At 43.3% G+C, this 19,414-nt stretch overlaps 1 protein-coding gene across 1 annotated transcript in view; it reads left to right on the forward strand.

Annotated features, from left to right (window-relative positions):
* Positions 1-19,414, forward strand: part of LOC126210281 (luciferin sulfotransferase-like) — an 87,804-nt gene that overhangs the window by 8,129 nt on the left and 60,261 nt on the right. Inside the window, exon 2 of the mRNA XM_049939478.1 lies at positions 5,236-5,449. Within this exon, the coding sequence (XP_049795435.1) occupies positions 5,248-5,449 (202 nt within the window). The 5' untranslated portion in view covers positions 5,236-5,247. The remainder of the gene's footprint in view (positions 1-5,235; positions 5,450-19,414) is intronic.

Raw genomic sequence — 19,414 nt, forward strand, 5'->3', positions numbered from 1 at the left:
AAAATGAAGGTTTCACAATAGAACCAGAGGAAAAATCTAAAAATTGCAAATTTTAATTATATCACACGAAAAAAAATTCTTTTTCTCATTTGTCATCCGACGTTAAACTTAAAATTGAAGCAGTCAGAGCAGTCAGTAGTTCTGCATTCTCGCTGACTGGTCCGCAGAGCTAAAAGCCAAACATCAGGAAATGAATGATTTTTATTGCTCATGTGATGAGTTTCGGAATTAATCCATCATCAGATATCCAGGAGCGATGACTGCACGTAGATATGGCATTTAACAGACAACAGCCATATCTACGTGCTGTAAGTCTGCGATTGTTTGCTTCACACACAACTTGAAACTCACCATCTACGTGCCGTAATCGCTCCTGGATATCTGATGATGCGTAAATTCCGAAACGCATCATATGAGCAACAAACTCATTCCTTTCGTGATGTTTGACTTTTACCACTGCTACTGAGTCAGTCTGTAAGCACAACTGCTGACTCTTTTAATAACGGTCGCCTGCCTCCTCCATGACTGCGTTTCACCTTTATGTTATTGAAATTAAAACGTTCTCGACAATCGTGGAATCCCCAGGAACAATATCCTGCCAGTATCAACGTCGTTAACACGAAAACGTCGCACAGATTCACGATTCCCGGAATGCATGAACTGTCTGTATATACATAGTTAAGTTCGTATGGAACCCCGAGTGCGCCAGTATCACTAGTTGTCTTGGCCGTACTCGTGCAGTTGCACTTACAACTAGGTTTTTTTTACAAGCTACAAACGTTTGAATAACAATTCGTTCATGGAGATGAAGGAATTATCAAGGGGAAATCATTTTGGATTACTAACTTCCTCACTTATCTATCTGTCTTTATCCCAAAGAAAGCAGGTGTTGACAAATGCGAAAATTACTGGACTGTCAGTTTAATAAGTCACAGCTGTAAAATACTAACGCGAATTCGTTACAGACGAATGGAAAAACTGGTAGAAGCCAATCTCGGGGAAGATCAGTTTGGATTCCGTAGAAATACTGGAACACGTGAGGCAATACTAACCGTACGACTTATCTTAGAAGCTATATTAAGAAAAGGCAAACCTACGTTTCTAGCATTTTTAGACTTAGAGAAAGCTTTTGAAGCCCGCATCTCGTGGTCGTGCGGTAGCGTTCTCGCTTCCCACGCCCGGGTTCCCGGGTTCGATTCCCGGCGGGGTCAGGGATTTTCTCTGCCTCGTGATGGCTGGCTGTTGTGTGATGTCCTTAGGTTAGTTAGGTTTAAGTAGTTCTAAGTTCTAGGGGACTGATGACCATAGCTGTTAAGTCCCATAGTGCTCAGAGCCAAAGCTTTTGAAAATGTTGACTGGAATACTCTCTTTCCAATTCTGAAGGTGGCAGGGGTAAAATACAGGGAGCGAAAGGCTATTTACACTTTGTACAGAAACCAGATGGCAGTTACAAGAATCGAGGGACATGAAAGGGAAGCAGCGGTTGGGGAGGGAGTGAGACAGGGTTGTAGGGTCTCCCCGATGTTATTCAATCTGTATATTGAGCAAGCAGTGAAGGAAACAAAAGAAAAATTCGGAGTAGGTATTAAAATCGATGGAGAAGAAATAAAAACTTTGAGAGCCGCGCAGGATTAGCCGAGCGGTCTCAGGCGCTGCAGTAATGGACTGTGAGGCTGTTCCTGGCGGAGGTTCGAGTCCTCCCTCGGGCATGGGTGTGTGTGTTTGTCCTTAGGATAATTTAAGTTAAGTATTGTGTACGCTTAGGGACTGACGACCTTAGCAGTTAAGTCCCATAACATTTCACACACATTTGAACATTTGAAAAACTTTGAGGTTCGCCGATGACATTGTAATTCTGTCAGAGACAGCAAAGGACTTGGAAGAGCAGTTGAATGGAATGGATAGTGTCTTGAAAGGTGGGTATAAGATGAACATCAACAAAAGCAAAACGAGGATAATGGAATGTCGTCGAATTAAGTCGGGTGATGTTTCGGGAATTAGATTAGGAAATGAGACACTTAAAGTAGTAAGAGTTTTGCTATTTGGAGAGCAAAATAACTGATGATAGTCGAAGTAGAGAGAATATAAAATGTAGACTGGCAATGGCAAGGAAAGCATTTCTGAAGAAGAGAAATTTGTTAAAATCGAGTACAGATTTAAGTGTCAGGAAGTCGTTTCTGAAAGTATTTGTATGGAGTGTCGCCATGTATGGAAGTGAAACATGGACGATAAATGTGGTGCTACAGAAGAATGCTGAAGATTAGATGGGTAGATCACGTAACTAACGAGGAGGTATTGAATAGGATTGGGGAGAAGAGAAGTTTGTGGCTCAACTTGACTAGAAGAAGGGATCGGTTGGTATGACATGTTCTGAGGCATCAAGGGATCACAAATTTAATATTGGAGGGCAGCGTAGTGGGTAAGAATCGTAGAGGGAGACCAAGAGATGAATACACTAAACAGATTCAGAAGGATGTAGGTTGCAGTAGGTACTGGGAGATGAAGAAGCTTGCACAGGATAGAGTAGCATGGAGAGCTGCATCAAACCAGACTCAGGACTGAAGACCACAACTGTCAGACATGTTATGTTACTGGGCAAACGGTGAATAATTTTTTCTGCTGTGTATTGAATTGTTTTCTGAGCCCCTGACAGCTTTCATAATGGGTGATAAGTCGTTTCTCACCTCTATTATTGTAGGTATTGTCTTCACTGTTTTCTTCATGTGACGTATTTCGTTAGCGAAAAATAATAAAAAAAGAACTCATAAACGTGTAGCACATAGCCATATCCACAAATTAATTTGCAATGGAATGTAAAATGAGTCATTCCACATAGTTGCGGTTTATCGTGCAAAAAGATCCATGGGAAATGAAAATTACTAACTGTAGAGTTTTGCACTGTAGGAAGCAAGGGAGAGGATGTTGCTATGGGTGGCTGGTATACTTTTTCTGCAACACAAATGCACACGTGGATTAACACGGTTCTTTATTTACAAGGACTGGAAATTATACTTGACTGGAACAGAGTCCATGTGTTGTGATAGCCTCACTACAAGTCCAGCTATGATCACTACCATAACCTGTGATGAACTACACCCACTCCGCGACTGAACTGACAGACACCAGACATGGATTGTGAGGCAGTGAGGCCCTCTGGTCAGCGGCGGCGGCTTAAGTAGCTGGTGTCGGGAGGGCGCTGGCGGCGCATTGCTTGTCGGTGTGTCTCTGGCAACAACTTACGCCAGCACACCAACTATACAGGTGTGTTGTGATGGCACAGTTAAAATGTCTAGCGCCTTGAAGATAACACATGTACATGGCTACGGCTGGTGAACAGATATCATTCTTACTTTTCGCTTTTGTTCAATCAACACGTTCTTTCTCAGTGATGAGTTGCCCCAGAAAACTATTCCATAACACATTACTGCGTAGAAAGATGCAAAAATACGAAGAGTGATAGTAGCTGAGCTTAGCTGTTTGAGCAAGTTATTAATATTCTTCTTCCAGAGTTCCAGTTTTCATTTGCATTCTGTTTGTTATGTATGAGTCGAACCAATGCTGTGCCATAAATTTCATAAAACTTAATCAAAAGCCTCGTAAAGGTCACAAAAAATAACGACTGACGATATTTTATTATTTAAGGCCTACAATATTTGTTTAGTGAATGTATACATAGCATTTTCAGTCGAGGAAATGTACTAGAATTCAAACTGCGATGTGCTAAGCAAATTGTTTCTACTTCAATGTGAGACTACTGTTGAGTACATTACTTACAAAAATTTGAAAAAACATCAGTAAGGAAATTAGATGAGAATTATTTAAATTTTACCAAAATTACCCTATCTAGAGAGTTTTGATACACTCTAAGAGAAAAAAGGGTGTACTGCGAAGGAATTATCCCATGTAAATAGAGGCAAATTATTACAATTTCAGAAATATTGTATGATTAATTCAAGAGAAAGAACTTCACAAATTGAACAAGTCAATAATGTGTTGGTCGACCTCTGTTCCTTATGAAAGCTGTTTTTCGATTTGGCATTGACTGGGAGAGTTCTCGCATATCCTCCTGAGGATACTGTGCCAAATTCTGTCCAATTGGCAAATTAAATCGCCAAAATCCCTATCTGGTTGGAGGGCACTGTCCATAATGCTCCAAACGCTCTCAATTGGGGAGAGGTCCGGCGACATTGTTAGCCACGATAGGATTTGGGGAGCACGACGATAAGAAGTAGATACTTTCGCCGTGTGCGGCTGGGTATTATCTTGCTGAAATGTAAGCCCAGAGTGGCTTGGCATGGAGAGCGACAAAACGGGGCGTGGGATATCGTCGACGTACCGCTTTGCAGTCCGTGTGACGCAGATAACAATCGAGAGGGTCCTACTATGGGTAGACCATCACTGCTGGTTGTCGGACCGTTTGGCGGGCGACACCCAAGCTGGTACCCCGCCGCTGTCTGGGTCGTCTTCAGACACGTCTTCACTGTTCATCGGAGCTCGGTTCGAAGCGGGACTCATCACTAAAGACAATAGTACTCTGACCAATGAGAGCGCAGGCCAAAGACAAGTCTGGAGACGGCGCAGACGCTGGTGAGGTATCAACTCGCCTCCCGCTCGCCCTACGGCCCGACACCCAGCAGTGATGCTCTGGTGGGCCAGTCACACTGATGGCGGGACCACTTTCGTTGTTATCTGGGGCACCGTTACAGCACAGCTGTACGTCGACCGTTTACCACTGCCCGTTTTGTAGCCATTTATGACAAGCCATCACGTGTTTACATTTCAGCAAGACAATGCCCGCTCGCACACGGCGAGAGTTTCTAGTGTTGCTTGCCGAACCCTGCCCTGGCCAGCAAGTCGGCCGGATCTCTCTGCAATTGAGAACCTTTGGAGCATTATGGGCAGGGCCCTCCAGCCAGCTCGGGATTTTGACGATGTAACGCACCGATTGGACAGAATTTGGGCACGATTTCCCTCAGATGGACATCCAGCAAGTCTGTCAACCAGTCAAGCCGAAGAAGTGCTTCAGCAAGGGCCAGAGGTGGGCCAACGCGCTGTTGGCTTTATCAATTTATGATGCCCTTTCTCTCGAATAAATCACCCAGTTTTTCTGGATCTACCGATTTCGGCCCCATTCGTATGATTCCTTCGCGGTGCATCGTTTCTTTTTCGGTCTTATTACAGTGTACGTAGGAAGTGTTGGCGCCACGTCAGAGGCGCTCTGCTGTTTGTGTGCAGTGAGAAGGCGCGATGTCGGTGAGTGGGGAGCGGCTGCGGCACCCGCTGGCGGAGCGCCTGAGTGCCGGGTTCGAGCACCGCTACGGGGACGGCTTCGTGGTGACGCGGCCCGGCGGCCTCGTCATGCCCGCCGAGTTCCTGCTGGACGCGCAGCGCGTCCACGACTTCCCCGTCAGGCAGGACGACGTGTGGCTCGTCACCTTCCCCAAGTCAGGTCAGTCTGCGAAAGGAGAAGGTCCTTACAGAGCTGACGCGTTAGACTCGCGGGGAACCGGCAGTTCCCCCTCGCACTACTTTTGTGACGTCACCTCCTGCTGTTTCGCGTCGAGGAGACAATTCGAGGCTGAGAATCCTTCATTCTACAAGTCCCAACTTTCTAGATAATCCTGTTCTTGACAGGTTCGGCTTTCTGCATTATACAAGGCTTCAGGGCAGATCGCCGATAATGTTTTCATTTTGTATTCATCCGTAAGTTGTTATTGCCGCACACCCTCATAATGAGTTTGAGTGCAACATTCACCTTCTTTCTTCTTGGTCCCATAACACTTTTTTTTCTGTTACACCAGTTTGTGTCCATTGTCCTAGGTTTTTAAATCTCTCCACGTTCTACATTTTCCCTCCTTCTAATGTCACAAACGTAGGAGATTCTTGACGTTCGCCATATACTGTGCTTCCTCGATAGAGCGTTGTAAACCTGTTTATTTCTGTGTCGGATGGTTGGATTCCCCGTCTCTTCTAATGATTGTGACAAAATCGCAACATCGTCTGTAAATAACAGTATATCTGTATTCCTCTCCTTGCATCCCAATCGTATTCCATCCACTTGTCTCATTTCTCGTCACCTTTACCTGATCACCTTTACGAGGACACAGCGAAAGAGGTGACTCTGGTTTTGGTCTTAAATCACTCTGAAATTGACTTTCGATGTCGTATTACATAAGGGCTGCTCAGTCAGTTCACTCCATTTTCTAACCAAACTCACTCGTGTATATAAGAAGTTGCCACGGACCTGCCAAGTTATAGACCAATATCCTTAACGTGAGCTCACACCCAAATTCTTTAACATATTGTCGGATCGAATGTAACAAATTTCCTTTAGATGGGAAAGCTTCTGTCCAGAAATCTTCACGGTTTTAGAAAGCATCGATCGAGTGAAACACAGCTTCGTCTTTTCTCACACGATAATGTGCTAACCACGGATGAAGGGCAACGGAAGATTCTATATGCCTAGATCTACGGAAAGCGTTTGACACCGTGCTCCACCGCAGACTGTTAACGGAGGTACGAACGGTACGTATGGGAAAGGTTCCCAGGTATGCCAGTGGCTCGAAGACTTTTGACGTAACAGAATCCGGTAGATTGTCCTCGACAGCCAGTGTTCATCAGAGGCAAGGGTATTGTCGGGAGTGCCGCGGGGAAGTGTGACAGGAGCGGTGTTGTGGTCTGCATACGTAAATGATGTGATAGCGTGAGCAGGAATCTGCGGCTGTTTGCTGATGACGCCGTGGTGTACGGGAAGTCATCGTTGTTGAGTGACTGTAGAGCGACACAAGGTGAGTTGGGCGAAATTTCTGGCTGCTGTCATGAATGACAGCTGTCTCTAAATGTAGAAAAACGTAAGTTAATGCGGATGAGTAGGAGAAACAAACGCGTAATTTCCGGATGCAGCATTACTAGTGTCCTGCTTGAGACAGTCATGTCGTTTAAATATCTGGATACAACGTTGCAAAACGAAATGGAACGAGCACATAAGAATGGTTGTAGGAAAAGTGGATGGCCGACTTCGCTTTGTTGGCAGAATTTTAGGATGGTGTGTTTGCGATTCGCTTTTGAGTGCTGCTCGAGTGTCTGGGATGCCCTTCCGGTCGGACTGAAGGCAGACATCGACGCAATTCAGAGGCGGCCTACTTGAACTGTTACCGGCAGGATCGATGAACAAGCAAGTGTTACGGAGACGCTTCAGGAACTCAGATGGGAATCCAGAAAGAGGGAAGGCGAACACTACTGAGAACATTTGGAGAACCGGCATTTGAAGCTACCTTCAGGACGACTCTACTGCAACCAAAGTACATTTCGCGTAAGGACCGCGAAGGTAGGGTAAGTCTGGGAAAGTCGGGCCACTTTTCTTCTTCAGCATAAACTTTGTGTGTTTCTCAACTTTTCGACTTCAGACAGCATGTTCGTATATAGTGTCATATAAACTTAAGCACAACGCCTTATTGAGGCACTGCCGCTTAGAATACAAGAGGTATGGTAAAAGGAGAACATACGTGAGAGCTCCATCTCACCCATAGGTGCAGCAGTGACATGGACCAGTGTACTCTGAGAGATGGACCGTAAGAAAAGGCTATATATGAAGAAAAGAGTCAACTAGAATTTAGTATTTTTACTTGGAATGTGTTGCAATGAATACAGAATTATATTGTTAAATAGTTTAGTCCAAAGCAATTTGATCAGTTTATTTTAAATCTTGACTAAACTTTGGTTTTCCTAATGAGCTGTTGGTTTTGTCCAATCATTAGCCTGTCTTTCTCTCACCACAGCAATTACACCGACTACCAAATGTTGAACAATATTCATGTGGCCTCCGTAAACAGGAAATGCACTTAATCCAATCGTCAATTTTATTAGTTTCGTAATAGATTTCGCCACACACAACAGATTCATCTTCACCCCATTCATCAAAGTTATTTTCGTAATCTCCTACAATATCTACAACTGATGAATACGATCAGCTATTTACATTATTTTTCTGTTTTAGCTTCTTCAGTCTTTCTCTTCACTAGTATTTCTCCTTGGTTAGCTTTTTGTGCCTTTTTTATGTTTCCTTTCTGCTGTTATCCGCCTATTTCTTTACCGTTTCAATATTTTCAGCATAGTTTAGCCCTTTGGATGCAGTGACTGCCTTCTTCTTAAAATTCATGGTTTTATTAATGCATGGAACAGATGATATTTCTTCCAAAAGTTTTCTCTGTGTTGGTTTAGGAGTAGCCAGTTTTGAGACGGTAAACTTAGATGTTTTACGTTTAGCAGGAGTGGAGTCCGCAGTTGTGTAAGTGAAAGAAATTGCCTTGTATAGATAACACTTCTGACGAGCTTTGAATCAGCAGGTCTTTTGATGACCTTTGAAGTGGTTCGTTGGCCTGTGTGTGAGATTCTGTTCTTCCATTTGTTGGCACAGACATATCTTGCGGCAAATAAGCGTAGTCCGGGACTTCGGCCCTCTTCAGTGGGGTTGTTCCACATCCCTTGTAGCTAAATGTAGCTGTATTCCACCTCTCACACATTAAGGCAAGTGGTCCATCTCTCTCAAACAAGTACTGGTCCATCTCTCCCGACTGTCTGGGGGAGGCGAACCACCCTCACTCATACCTGCAGATAGCGGAATCGTGTTAATTGCATTTGTAAAGCTCGCATGTAGGAAAAAAAAACTGCATCAATATTGCGCAAACTAAGCCTTAATACTATACTTACATGGCTACACGATAAAACTTTTCGGCTCACCAGAACTAAGATGAAAATGTCAGCAACACTTTTGCACCACGTTTGTTCTTGAAAGAGGTCCTCGCAGGTAGCTTGAGCTGCTCTCCAGCGGCGCATTTGTGAACTACGCCACTGCTACGTCTCATCCTGGACTGACCCTAAGATAAGAGAGATTGGGGCTCGTACGGTGCCATAAGTACAGTTGTTTTTCCCTCGCTCTGTTGGTGAGTGGACCGTGCAAGGAAATCGCTAGTGATGGCTTGCTGAGTATGTACGTACACGTAGGTGTAGCTCAGCGATCATAGTGTCTGGCTGCCTTGCGGAGGACCCGGATTCGTTTTCCGATACTGGCCGGGTTTTGTCCTCGGCGGGAGGACTGGAACAGGGTGGCCTCTGTCTCGTGAGGTCAACTGGGGAAACTACTTGAGTGAGAAGCAGAGGGTCTAACGTCACGAAAGCCGACAACGGCCGAGGGAGTGGTGTGCTGACCACACGGCCCTCCACAGTGCGTTGTCACAGGATGGCACGGTGGTCGGTCGGTCCCCCTTGGTCCTCAACACGTTGCAGATGTCAGTCGTGGTGAAAACACTGTTCAGTGTCTTATGTCGGAGCAGAGTAGATTCCAGCGTGGCCACATTGTTGGTGCTAGTATGCTGGATGCTTTCGTAACCGAGGTAGCCAAAGTGTTTGCTGTTTTCTCTGCGGCGCGCTGCGGTCATCTAGAACATGTTTTATCGCCTTTTAATACAAGTATGATTATTGTGTTCACCTGGTGTTATTGGCCGTTTACCGGATCGGATGGTCAGCAACTGCAATGGCGAACGGACTCTACATCTACGTGATTACTCTGCAATTCACAATAAAGTGCCTGGCAGAATTCGTGCTTCTGACACAGCACAACCTGTATTTATTATTTCCGACAGCACTCGAAGTTTGTTTGAATACCAACGGGTTTCCTAAGCGGAATTAGGAATGGTAATACGTTTTTCGTGTTTCCATATTTTTGTAGTTTTTTATTCTAAGAGTGTGTTACTGCTACGCACTTATTATGTGATCACCTCGAAACAGTTGCTGGAAAAAGTTTTAGTTTTTAATTCAGTCGTTTCATTGAGCAACTCTCTTTCGTTATTGATGTTATTAGCGGCTACTTCTAGCTCCTGTATGCTGGGCATGGGCGAAGTTTTGGGTAATGTGTGAAGCAAATTATTTTTGAATCTGCGCCCTCTTTCTGGGACACGGGCAACTAGAGGAGATTTATAAGTCTCACCTGCTCTGAAAGAGTCGAGATGTTCTTGGAATCGGAATTTTTAGTTTATTGTATGTTTTGTCCAATGCAGCATGTGTAAGTTCGCTTCGGTACGCCACATCTAACTCAAAACGTCTGTTGTCTTATCTATTCATAAGTTGAAAATGAGGTGGTGAAAATCCGAATGAGAAACGACTCCGTTTTACTGATTAAGATTCAAAATGTTAAACTTTGAACGTTAACATATATCGTCCCATCATGAGGCTAAACTCATCTACATCTACATCTACATCTATACTCCGCGAGCCACCTTACGGTGTGTGGCGGAGGGTACTTATTGTACCACTATCTGATCCCCCCTTCCCTGTTCCATTCACGAATTGTGCGTGGGAAGAACGACTGCTTGTAAGTCTCCGTATTTGCTCTAATTTCTCGGATCTTTTCGTTGTGATCATTACGCGAGATATATGTGGGCGGTAGTAATATGTTGCCCATCTCTTCCCGGAATGTGCTCTCTCGTAATTTCGATAATAAACCTCTCCGTATTGCGTAACGCCTTTCTTGAAGTGTCCGCCACTGGAGCTTGTTCAGCATCTCCGTAACGCTCTCGCGCTGACTAAATGTCCCCATGACGAATCGCGCTGCTTTTCGCTGGATCATGTCTATCTCTTCTATTAATCCAACCTGGTAAGGGTCCCATACTGATGAGCAATACTCAAGAATCGGACGAACAAGCGTTTTGTAAGCTACTTCTTTCGTCGATGAGTCACATTTTCTTAGAATTCTTCCTATGAATCTCAACCTGGCGCCCGCTTTTCCCACTATTTGTTTTATGTGATCATTCCACTTCAGATCGCTCCGGATAGTAACTCCTAAGTATTTTACGGTCGTTACCGCTTCCAATGATTTACCACCTATGGCATAATCGTACTGGAATGGATTTCTGCCCCTATGTATGCGCATTATATTACATTTATCTACGTTTAGGGAAAGCTGCCAGCTGTCGCACCATTCATTAATCCTCTGCAGGTCTTCCTGGAGTACGTACGAGTCTTCTGATGTTGCTACTTTCTTGTAGACAACCGTGTCATCTGCAAATAGCCTCACGGAGCTACCGATGTTGTCAACTAAGTCATTTATGTATATTGTAAACAATAAAGGTCCTATCACGCTTCCTTGCGGTACTCCCGAAATTACCTCTACATCTGCAGGTTTTGAACCGGTAAGAATGACATGTTGTGTTCTTTCTTCTAGGAAATCCTGAATCCAATCACAAACCTGGTCCGATATTCCGTAAGCTCGTATTTTTTTCACTAAACGTAAGTGCGGAACCGTATCAAATGCCTTCCTGAAGTCCAGGAATACGGCATCAATCTGCTCGCCAGTGTCTACGGCACTGTGAATTTCTTGGGCAAATAGGGCGAGCTGAGTTTCACATGATCTCTGTTTGCGGAATCCATGTTGGTTATGATGAAGGAGATTTGCATTATCTAAGAACGTCATAATACGAGAACACAAAACATGTTCCATTATTCTACAACAGATTGACGTAAGCGAAATAGGCCTATAATTATTCGCATCTGATTTATGACCCTTCTTGAAAATGGGAACGACCTGCGCTTTCTTCCAGTCGCTAGGTACTTTACGTTCTTCCAGAGATCTACGATAAATTGCTGATAGAAAGGGGGCAAGTTCTTTAGCATAATCACTGTAGAATCTTAAGGGTATCTCGTCTGGTCCGGATGCTTTTCCGCTACTAAGTGATAGCAGTTGTTTTTCAATTCCGATATCGTTTATTTCAATATTTTCCATTTTGGCGTCCGTGCGACGGCTGAAGTCAGGGACCGTGTTACGATTTTCCGCAGTGAAACAGTTTCGGAACACTGAATTCAGTATTTCTGCCTTTCTTGGGTCGTCCTCTGTTTCGGTGCCATCGTGGTCAACGAGTGACTGAATAGGGGATTTAGATCCGCTTACCGATTTTACATATGACCAAAACTTTTTAGGGTTCTTGTTTAGATTGTTTGCCAGTGTTTTTATGTTCGAATTCGTTGAATGCTTCTCTCATTGCTCTCTTTACGCTCTTTTTCGCTTCGTTCAGCTTTTCCTTATCAGCTATGATTCGACTACTCTTAAACCTATGATGAAGCTTTCTTTGTTTCCGTAGTACCTTTCGTACATGATTGTTATACCACGGTGGATCTTTCCCCTCGCTTTGGACCTTAGTCTGTACGAACTTATCTAAGGCGTACTGGACGATGTTTCTGAATTTTTTCCATTTTTGTTCCACATCCTCTTCCTCAGAAATGAACGTTTGATGGTGGTCACTCAGATATTCTGCGATTTGTGCCCTATCACTCTTGTTAAGCAAATATATTTTCCTTCCTTTCTTGGCATTTCTTATTACACTTGTAGTCATTGATGCAACCACTGACTTATGATCACTGATACCCTCTTCTACATTCACGGAGTCGAAAAGTTCCGGTCTATTTGTTGCTATGAGGTCTAAAACGTTAGCTTCACGAGTTGGTTCTCTAACTATCTGCTCGAAGTAATTCTCGGACAAGGCAGTCAGGATAATGTCACAAGAGTCTCTGTCCCTGGCTCCAGTTCTGATTGTGTGACTATCCCATTCTATACCTGGTAGATTGAAGTCTCCCCCTATTACAATAGTATGATCACGAAACTTCTTCACGACATTCTGCAGGTTCTCTCTGAGGCGCTCAACTACTACGGTTGCTGATGCAGGTGGTCTATAGAAGCATCCGACTATCATATCTGACCCACCTTTGATACTTAACTTAACCCAGATTATTTCACATTCGCATTCGCTAATAACTTCACTGGATATTATTGAATTCTTTACTGCTATAAATACTCCTCCACCATTGGCGTTTATCCTATCCTTGCGGTATATATTCCATTCTGTGTCTAGGATTTCGTTACTGTTCACTTCCGGTTTTAACCAACTTTCCGTTCCTAATACTATATGCGCACTATTTCCTTCAATAAGAGATACTAATTCAGGAACCTTGCCCTGGATACTCCTGCAGTTTACCAATTTACGTTAACTTTTCCTGTTTTTGGTCTCTGAGGACGGACGTTCTTTATCAACGATGATAATGTTCTCTCTGGTAAGCCGTCAGGTATTTTATCGTTTCGCCCAAGGGGGGGTCCCTCTAACCTAAAAAAAACCCCGTGTGCACGCCACACGTACTCTGCTACCCTAGTAGCTGCTTCCGGTGTGTAGTGCACGCCTGACCTGTCTAGGGGGGCCCTACAGTTCTCCACCCAATAACGGAGGTCGATGAATTTGCAACCATTATAGTCGCAGAGTCGTCTGAGCCTCTGGTTTAGACCCTCCACACGGCTCCAAACCAGAGGACCGCGATCGACTCTGGGCACTATGCTGCAGATATTAAGCTCAGCTTGCACTCCGCGTGCGATGCTGGTTGTCTTCACCAAATCAGCCAGCCGCCGGAAGGAACCAAGGATGGCCTCAGAACCCAAGCGGCAGGCGTCATTCGTTCCGACATGTGCTACTATCTGCAGCCGGTCACACCCAGTGCGTTCAATAGCTGCCGGAAGGGCCTCCTCCACATTACGGACGAGACCCCCCGGCAAGCACACCGAGTGCACACTGACATTCTTCCCCGACCTACCCGCTATTTTCCTGAGGGGACAAAATGGGATTGTTTTTTTTTTTCCTTTAGTGAACAGTTTATTGTCATTCTCAACAAATTAAAAAAATCATTACAACTGTAACTATAAGTTTAAACTTGCGCATTCCTCTTTGAACGAATTGTTATGACAGGTGCCAGCTAGAGATAGATTTCTTTTCTCGTCTTTCTACACTATATAAACACATAGCCGTTTAACTCGCTTAAGAAGTGAATTAGACATTATTACTTCGATGTTAATCGTATTCCTACAACAAACAACTAATGTCGAGTTTTGACCATTGACAATTGGCGTCTAATGTGTACCCGCTAATTACCGTTGGGCCGGAGCTGCATCTAGTATTGGCTGTATTAATTACAGCATCGTTCATTTGTTGTTATAACTTTTCAGACTTCAAAGTATTAGCAACAGACAGATTAAATTATGCAAACTCTAACTTAAATGCATTGTCTAGTCACAGAAAAGTATTGTGATTCCAATAGACGTGTCAAAAGACAAATTCACACTTTTGTGTGTTGATTAGCGACGTACAGTAATGTATCTTCGACAAATGAGTTACACGTATTAGATAAATATGAGATTTCAGCATCGTGTAGGAGGCCCATAAGGGATAACTATTGTAACCTCCAAGTACGAGAAATCCCTTACTATATGGGACGGTTGGCAACCCTGCCTTCTTTACACCTTAAGACGCCACCTGTCTGCTTTCATCTTGGTCTCATGGTACAAGCTACTGAAAATGCGGTCCAGCTTCCAATTAATTTGTTGTGGTTATTATGAACGGACGTGAACGACGGTTCTAATTAAAAATTACTCACAGTATTAACGAACCCTAGCATTTATGAATACTTGGGTTAGCAGCAAAACACAGCACAACATATTTACACATCTATACATATAATAAAACTGTAACTGGCCAACGTTTCTACATAGGAGACATTTAGCTTATAACTGCAATACAAGCCTAAAGAACTAGTTTTAAAATTTTTGTTTATTTGTCTGTTTGTCTGTTTGACCGTTAGTTTGTAGGAGCATCACGCAGAAACTACTACACGAAACTAGATGCGATTTTCACAGTCGTATTGTTGGAGGTGTAACTTAAAATTTGGTGCATGTTTCATCTTGATATATTGCCAAGAAGCCGAGTCGTCTATACATACGGAGTTCTTTTTGTTAACTGGGTCTGTGGGGGGAAATCGGATCCATAGGAGATACAGTGAAACTGTCTTAGGAACCATTAGGTGCTTTTTTGTGAAAACAGTTTTTACATAGTAAAATTTTTGGTCACTCTTGAGTTATATATGAAAACGAGTAATTCACAATATTTTTTAATGTGGATCGACTCAGTTTTGTGTAAGGACCTTTTCATTATATTGGAATAAAATTGGGGTAGCAGAAGTTTTGTAACACTAAACTAAATAAACCAGGACAAAAATGATAGAATCCGTAAAAAGTAATATTTTGGAACGTTTTATCATCAAAATAATGATGTTAGCAGTTTAATCCCTATATGCATAGACATTCTGTAATTCATTCTTGAATCGGTGTATATATTATCGTTGATAAGTTTCATCGAGTTGGCACTACTATTATCATTGACAAGTTTGTCGAGTTGACACTAAAAATCTATTATCGGTCTTAAGTTTGTCGATTTAACACTAAAAATCAATTTAATACGTTTCTTCAGAGGTTTCCATCGTGTCTTATCGATATAAGTGAGTAATACACTTTTTGTGATTTCGTATTAGTGTCTTCGTTCGTTTAACTTCTTTCATTCGTCAACTCTTTCATCAACTGGTGTAACAATTATCGTTGATAAGATTGTCGAGTAGTAATAATGCCTTGCCAGAGATTTCGTCCATGTGGATCTCGACCCCGCATGAATTTTGAAAAACCTTGGAGCTTATTATCGGTGAGAAAAACAGATATAAAAAAACTAAGGTTAAACTGTCGAAATGGCCAATGGTAAAGAATTGCAGTGTGTGTAAGCACGGATCCTATAATTTTCGTAATTTCTTTAAGTACAACACTAGGCTGTTCTGCTGTCGAGGTCTACTGGAATTTCATACTTCATATATCGGTATCTTTGCTTACAAACACAGCAATTCTTCACCGTTTTGGACTCGAGATCCACACGGACGAAGTCGTGGGCCAAAGTTACTTTCTAGTAACACTCGTCCACTACGTCACTAACCACCGTTGCTCCAGTCCACACTGACGCCATTACTCCATTCCATACTGGTACGGAAGTTGACTGCACAACACGACTTCAGCTGACTGGACACCACCGTACTGATTCGACTCGACCCGACCTACCAGCCCCGCGCAGACAGTGCGTAACACTAATCTAAACACCACCAGAAGCCACAACGGTACCGACCGGCCGCCGTGTCATCCTCCGCCCACAGGCAGATACGGAGGAGCGCGCGGTCAGCACACCGCTCTCCCGCCCTTTTGTCAGCTTACGAGACCGGAGCCGCTACTTCTGAATCAAGTAGATCCTCAGTTTGCCTCACAAGGGCTCAGAGTACCTAACACTGCCGACGCACAATTCAGCTACGTCATTCGAAGATTACTTTTACTCTTAGCTTCAGCCAGCAGATGTGCCGTAGGCTCAGAAACGATTGCATCGATTGTTGTTGATAATTCTTCCGGGTTATATGGCCGCGGTCCACGGAATTATTCTATTCCTAACGTTTCGTCCAATACTACGTCGGACATCTTCAGAGGTATGGCTGGTCCTGCTGAGTCCTGCCTACCTATGGCAGTCTAAAACATAAAGTGTTTCGGAAGAGCACACATACTGATACTTACATAAGAACTCCAATCATCACCCACAACAAAAAAGAGGTGTAATCAATAGTGGACAGGGCAAAACGGATTTGTACCCCGGAAGATCTGGATACGGAACTGAATCATCTGAAACAGGCCTTCGAAAAGAATGGTTACTCAAACAAAGAAATTAATAGAGTTTTAAGACCTAATTACTGCAGGCTAAAGGAAAAGGATGGTACACAGCAATGGAAGAACACGGTGTCTTTACCTTTCATTAGTAAGGTTACAGATCGAATCGGCAAAATTTTGTTGAAACTTAGAGTGAAACCGGTAATCAAACTTACCAGAAAAATAGGACAAGTACTTCGTTCTGTTAAAGATAGAAGACCACCATTATCATCTAGCGGTGTGTATAAAATTCCGTGTACTTGTGGCAGGGTTTATGTTGGTACTACGAAAAGAAGTGTGAATACGAGGGTAAAGGAGCATAAAAGTCTTTGCCAACTGGGAAAAATAGATAATTGGCCGTTGCGGAACATGCACTTCAGTCAGGTGACCATGTAAGTTTTCTGAACCTACAGTTTTAAGTGCTACCACGAACTATTATCCACGACTGTATAGGGAGGCTATTGGAATTTATAAACATGAAGATAATTTCAATAGAAAAGAACAGGCCTTGAAATTAAGCGAGATATGGACAGTGGACCGTGGTCTAGGGGTAGCGTCTTTGATTCATAATCAAAACGTTTTCGGTCCCGGGTTCGATCCCCGCCACTGCCTAAATTTTGATAAATAATCAGCATTGGCGGCCGAAGACTTCCGGCAGAAGAAGTCTGCCTCATTCTGCCAACGGCCTTGTCAAAGAGGGCGGAGGAGCGGATAGAGGTTCAGGGAACTCTCTTGTCCTAGGGGTGGGAAATTGCCCCTAAAGGCGGAAGAATCAGCAATGATCAACGACATGAGGATGCAAAAGGCAATGGAAACCACTGCATTAAAGACACGTAACGTGTATCCACAGGACATGTGGCCTGTAATTGCAGAAGTGTCATGATGATCTCTCCATTGACAAAAGATTCCGGAATAGTCCCCCATTCGGATCTCCGGGAGGGGACTGCCAAGGGGAGGTTACCATGAGAAAAAGATTGAATAATCAACGAAACGATAACGTTCTACGAGTCGGGGCGTGGAATGTCAGAAGCTTGAACGTGTAGGGAAACTAAGAAAATCTGATAAGGGAAATGCAAAGGCTCAATCTAGATATAGTAGGGGTCAGTGAAGTGAAGTGGAAGGAAGACAAGGATTTCTGGTCAGATGAGTATCGGGTAATATCAACAGCAGCAGAAAATGGTATAACAGGTGTAGGATTCGTTATGAATAGGAAGGTAGGGCAGAGGGTGTGTTACTGTGAACAGTTCAGTGACCGGGTTGTTCTAATCAGAGTCGACAGCAGACCAACACCGACAACGGTAGTTCAGGTATACATGCCGACGTCGCAAGCTGAAGATGAACACATAGAGAAAGTGTATGAGGATATTGAAAGGGTAATGCAGTATATAAAGGGGGACGAAAATCTAATAGTCATGGGCGACTGGAATGCAGTTGTAGGGGAAGGAGTAGAAGAAAAGGTTACAGGAGAATATGGGCTTGGGACAAGGAATGAAAGAGGAGAAAGATTAATTGAGTTCTGTAACACGTTTCAGCTAGTAATAGCGAATACCCTGTTCAAGAATCACAAGAGGAGGAGGTATACTTGGAAAAGGCCGGGAGATACGGGAAGATTTCAATTCGATTACATCATGGTCAGACAGAGATTCCGAAATCAGATACTGGATTGTAAGGCGTACCCAGGAGCAGATATAGACTCAGATCACAATATAGTAGTGATGAAGAGTAGGCTGAAGTTCAAGACATTAGTCAGGAAGAATCAATACGCAAAGAAGTGGGATACGGAAGTACTAAGGAATGACGAGATACGCTTGAAGTTCTCTAACGCTATAGATACAGCAATAAGGAATAGCGCAGTAGGCAGTACAGTTGAAGAGGAATGGACATCTCTAAAAAGGGCCATCACAGAAGTTGGGGAGGAAAATAATGGTACAAAGAAGGTAGTTGCGAAGAAACCATGTGTAACAGAAGAAATCCTTCAGTTGACTGATGAAAGGAGGAAGTACAAACATGTTCCGGGAAAATCAGGAATACAGAAATACAAGTCGCTGAGGAATGCAATAAATAGGAAGTGCAGGGAAGCTAAGACGAAATGGCTGCAGGAAAAATGTGGAGACATCGAAAAAGATATGATTGTCGGAAGGACAGACTCAGCATACAGGAGAGTCAAAACAACCTTTGGTGACATTAAAAGCAACGGTGGTAACATTAAAAGTGCAACGGGAATTCCACTGTTAAATGCAGAGGAGAGAGCAGATAGGTGGAAAGAATACATTGAAAGCCTCTATGAGGGTGAAGATTTGTCTGATGTGATAGAAGAAGAAACAGGAGTCGATTTAGAAGAGATAGGGGATCCAGTATTAGAATCGGAATTTAAAAGAGCTTTGGAGGACTTACGGTCAAATAAGGCAGAAGGGATAGTAAATTCCATCAGAATTTCTAAAATCATTGGGGGAAGTGGCAACAAAACGCCTATTCACGTTGGTGTGTAGAATATATGAGTCTGGCGATATACCATCTGACTTTCGGAAAAGCATCATCCACATAATTCCGAAGACGGCAAGAGCTGACAAGTGCGAAAATTATCGCACAATCAGCTTAACAGCTCATGCATCGAAGCTGCTTACAAGAATAATATACAGAAGAATGGAAAAGAAAATTGAGAATGCGCTAGGTGACGATCAGTTTGGATTTAGGAAAAGTAAAGGGGTGAGAGAGGCAATTCTGACGTTACGGCTAATAATGGAAGCAAGGCTAAAGAAAAATCAAGACACTTTCATAGGATTTGTCGACCTGGAAAAAGCATTCGACAATATAAAATGGTGCAAG

Source organism: Schistocerca nitens, chromosome 10 (genome assembly GCF_023898315.1).
Source record: "Schistocerca nitens isolate TAMUIC-IGC-003100 chromosome 10, iqSchNite1.1, whole genome shotgun sequence".
NCBI classification, from domain to species: Eukaryota; Metazoa; Arthropoda; class Insecta; order Orthoptera; family Acrididae; genus Schistocerca; species Schistocerca nitens.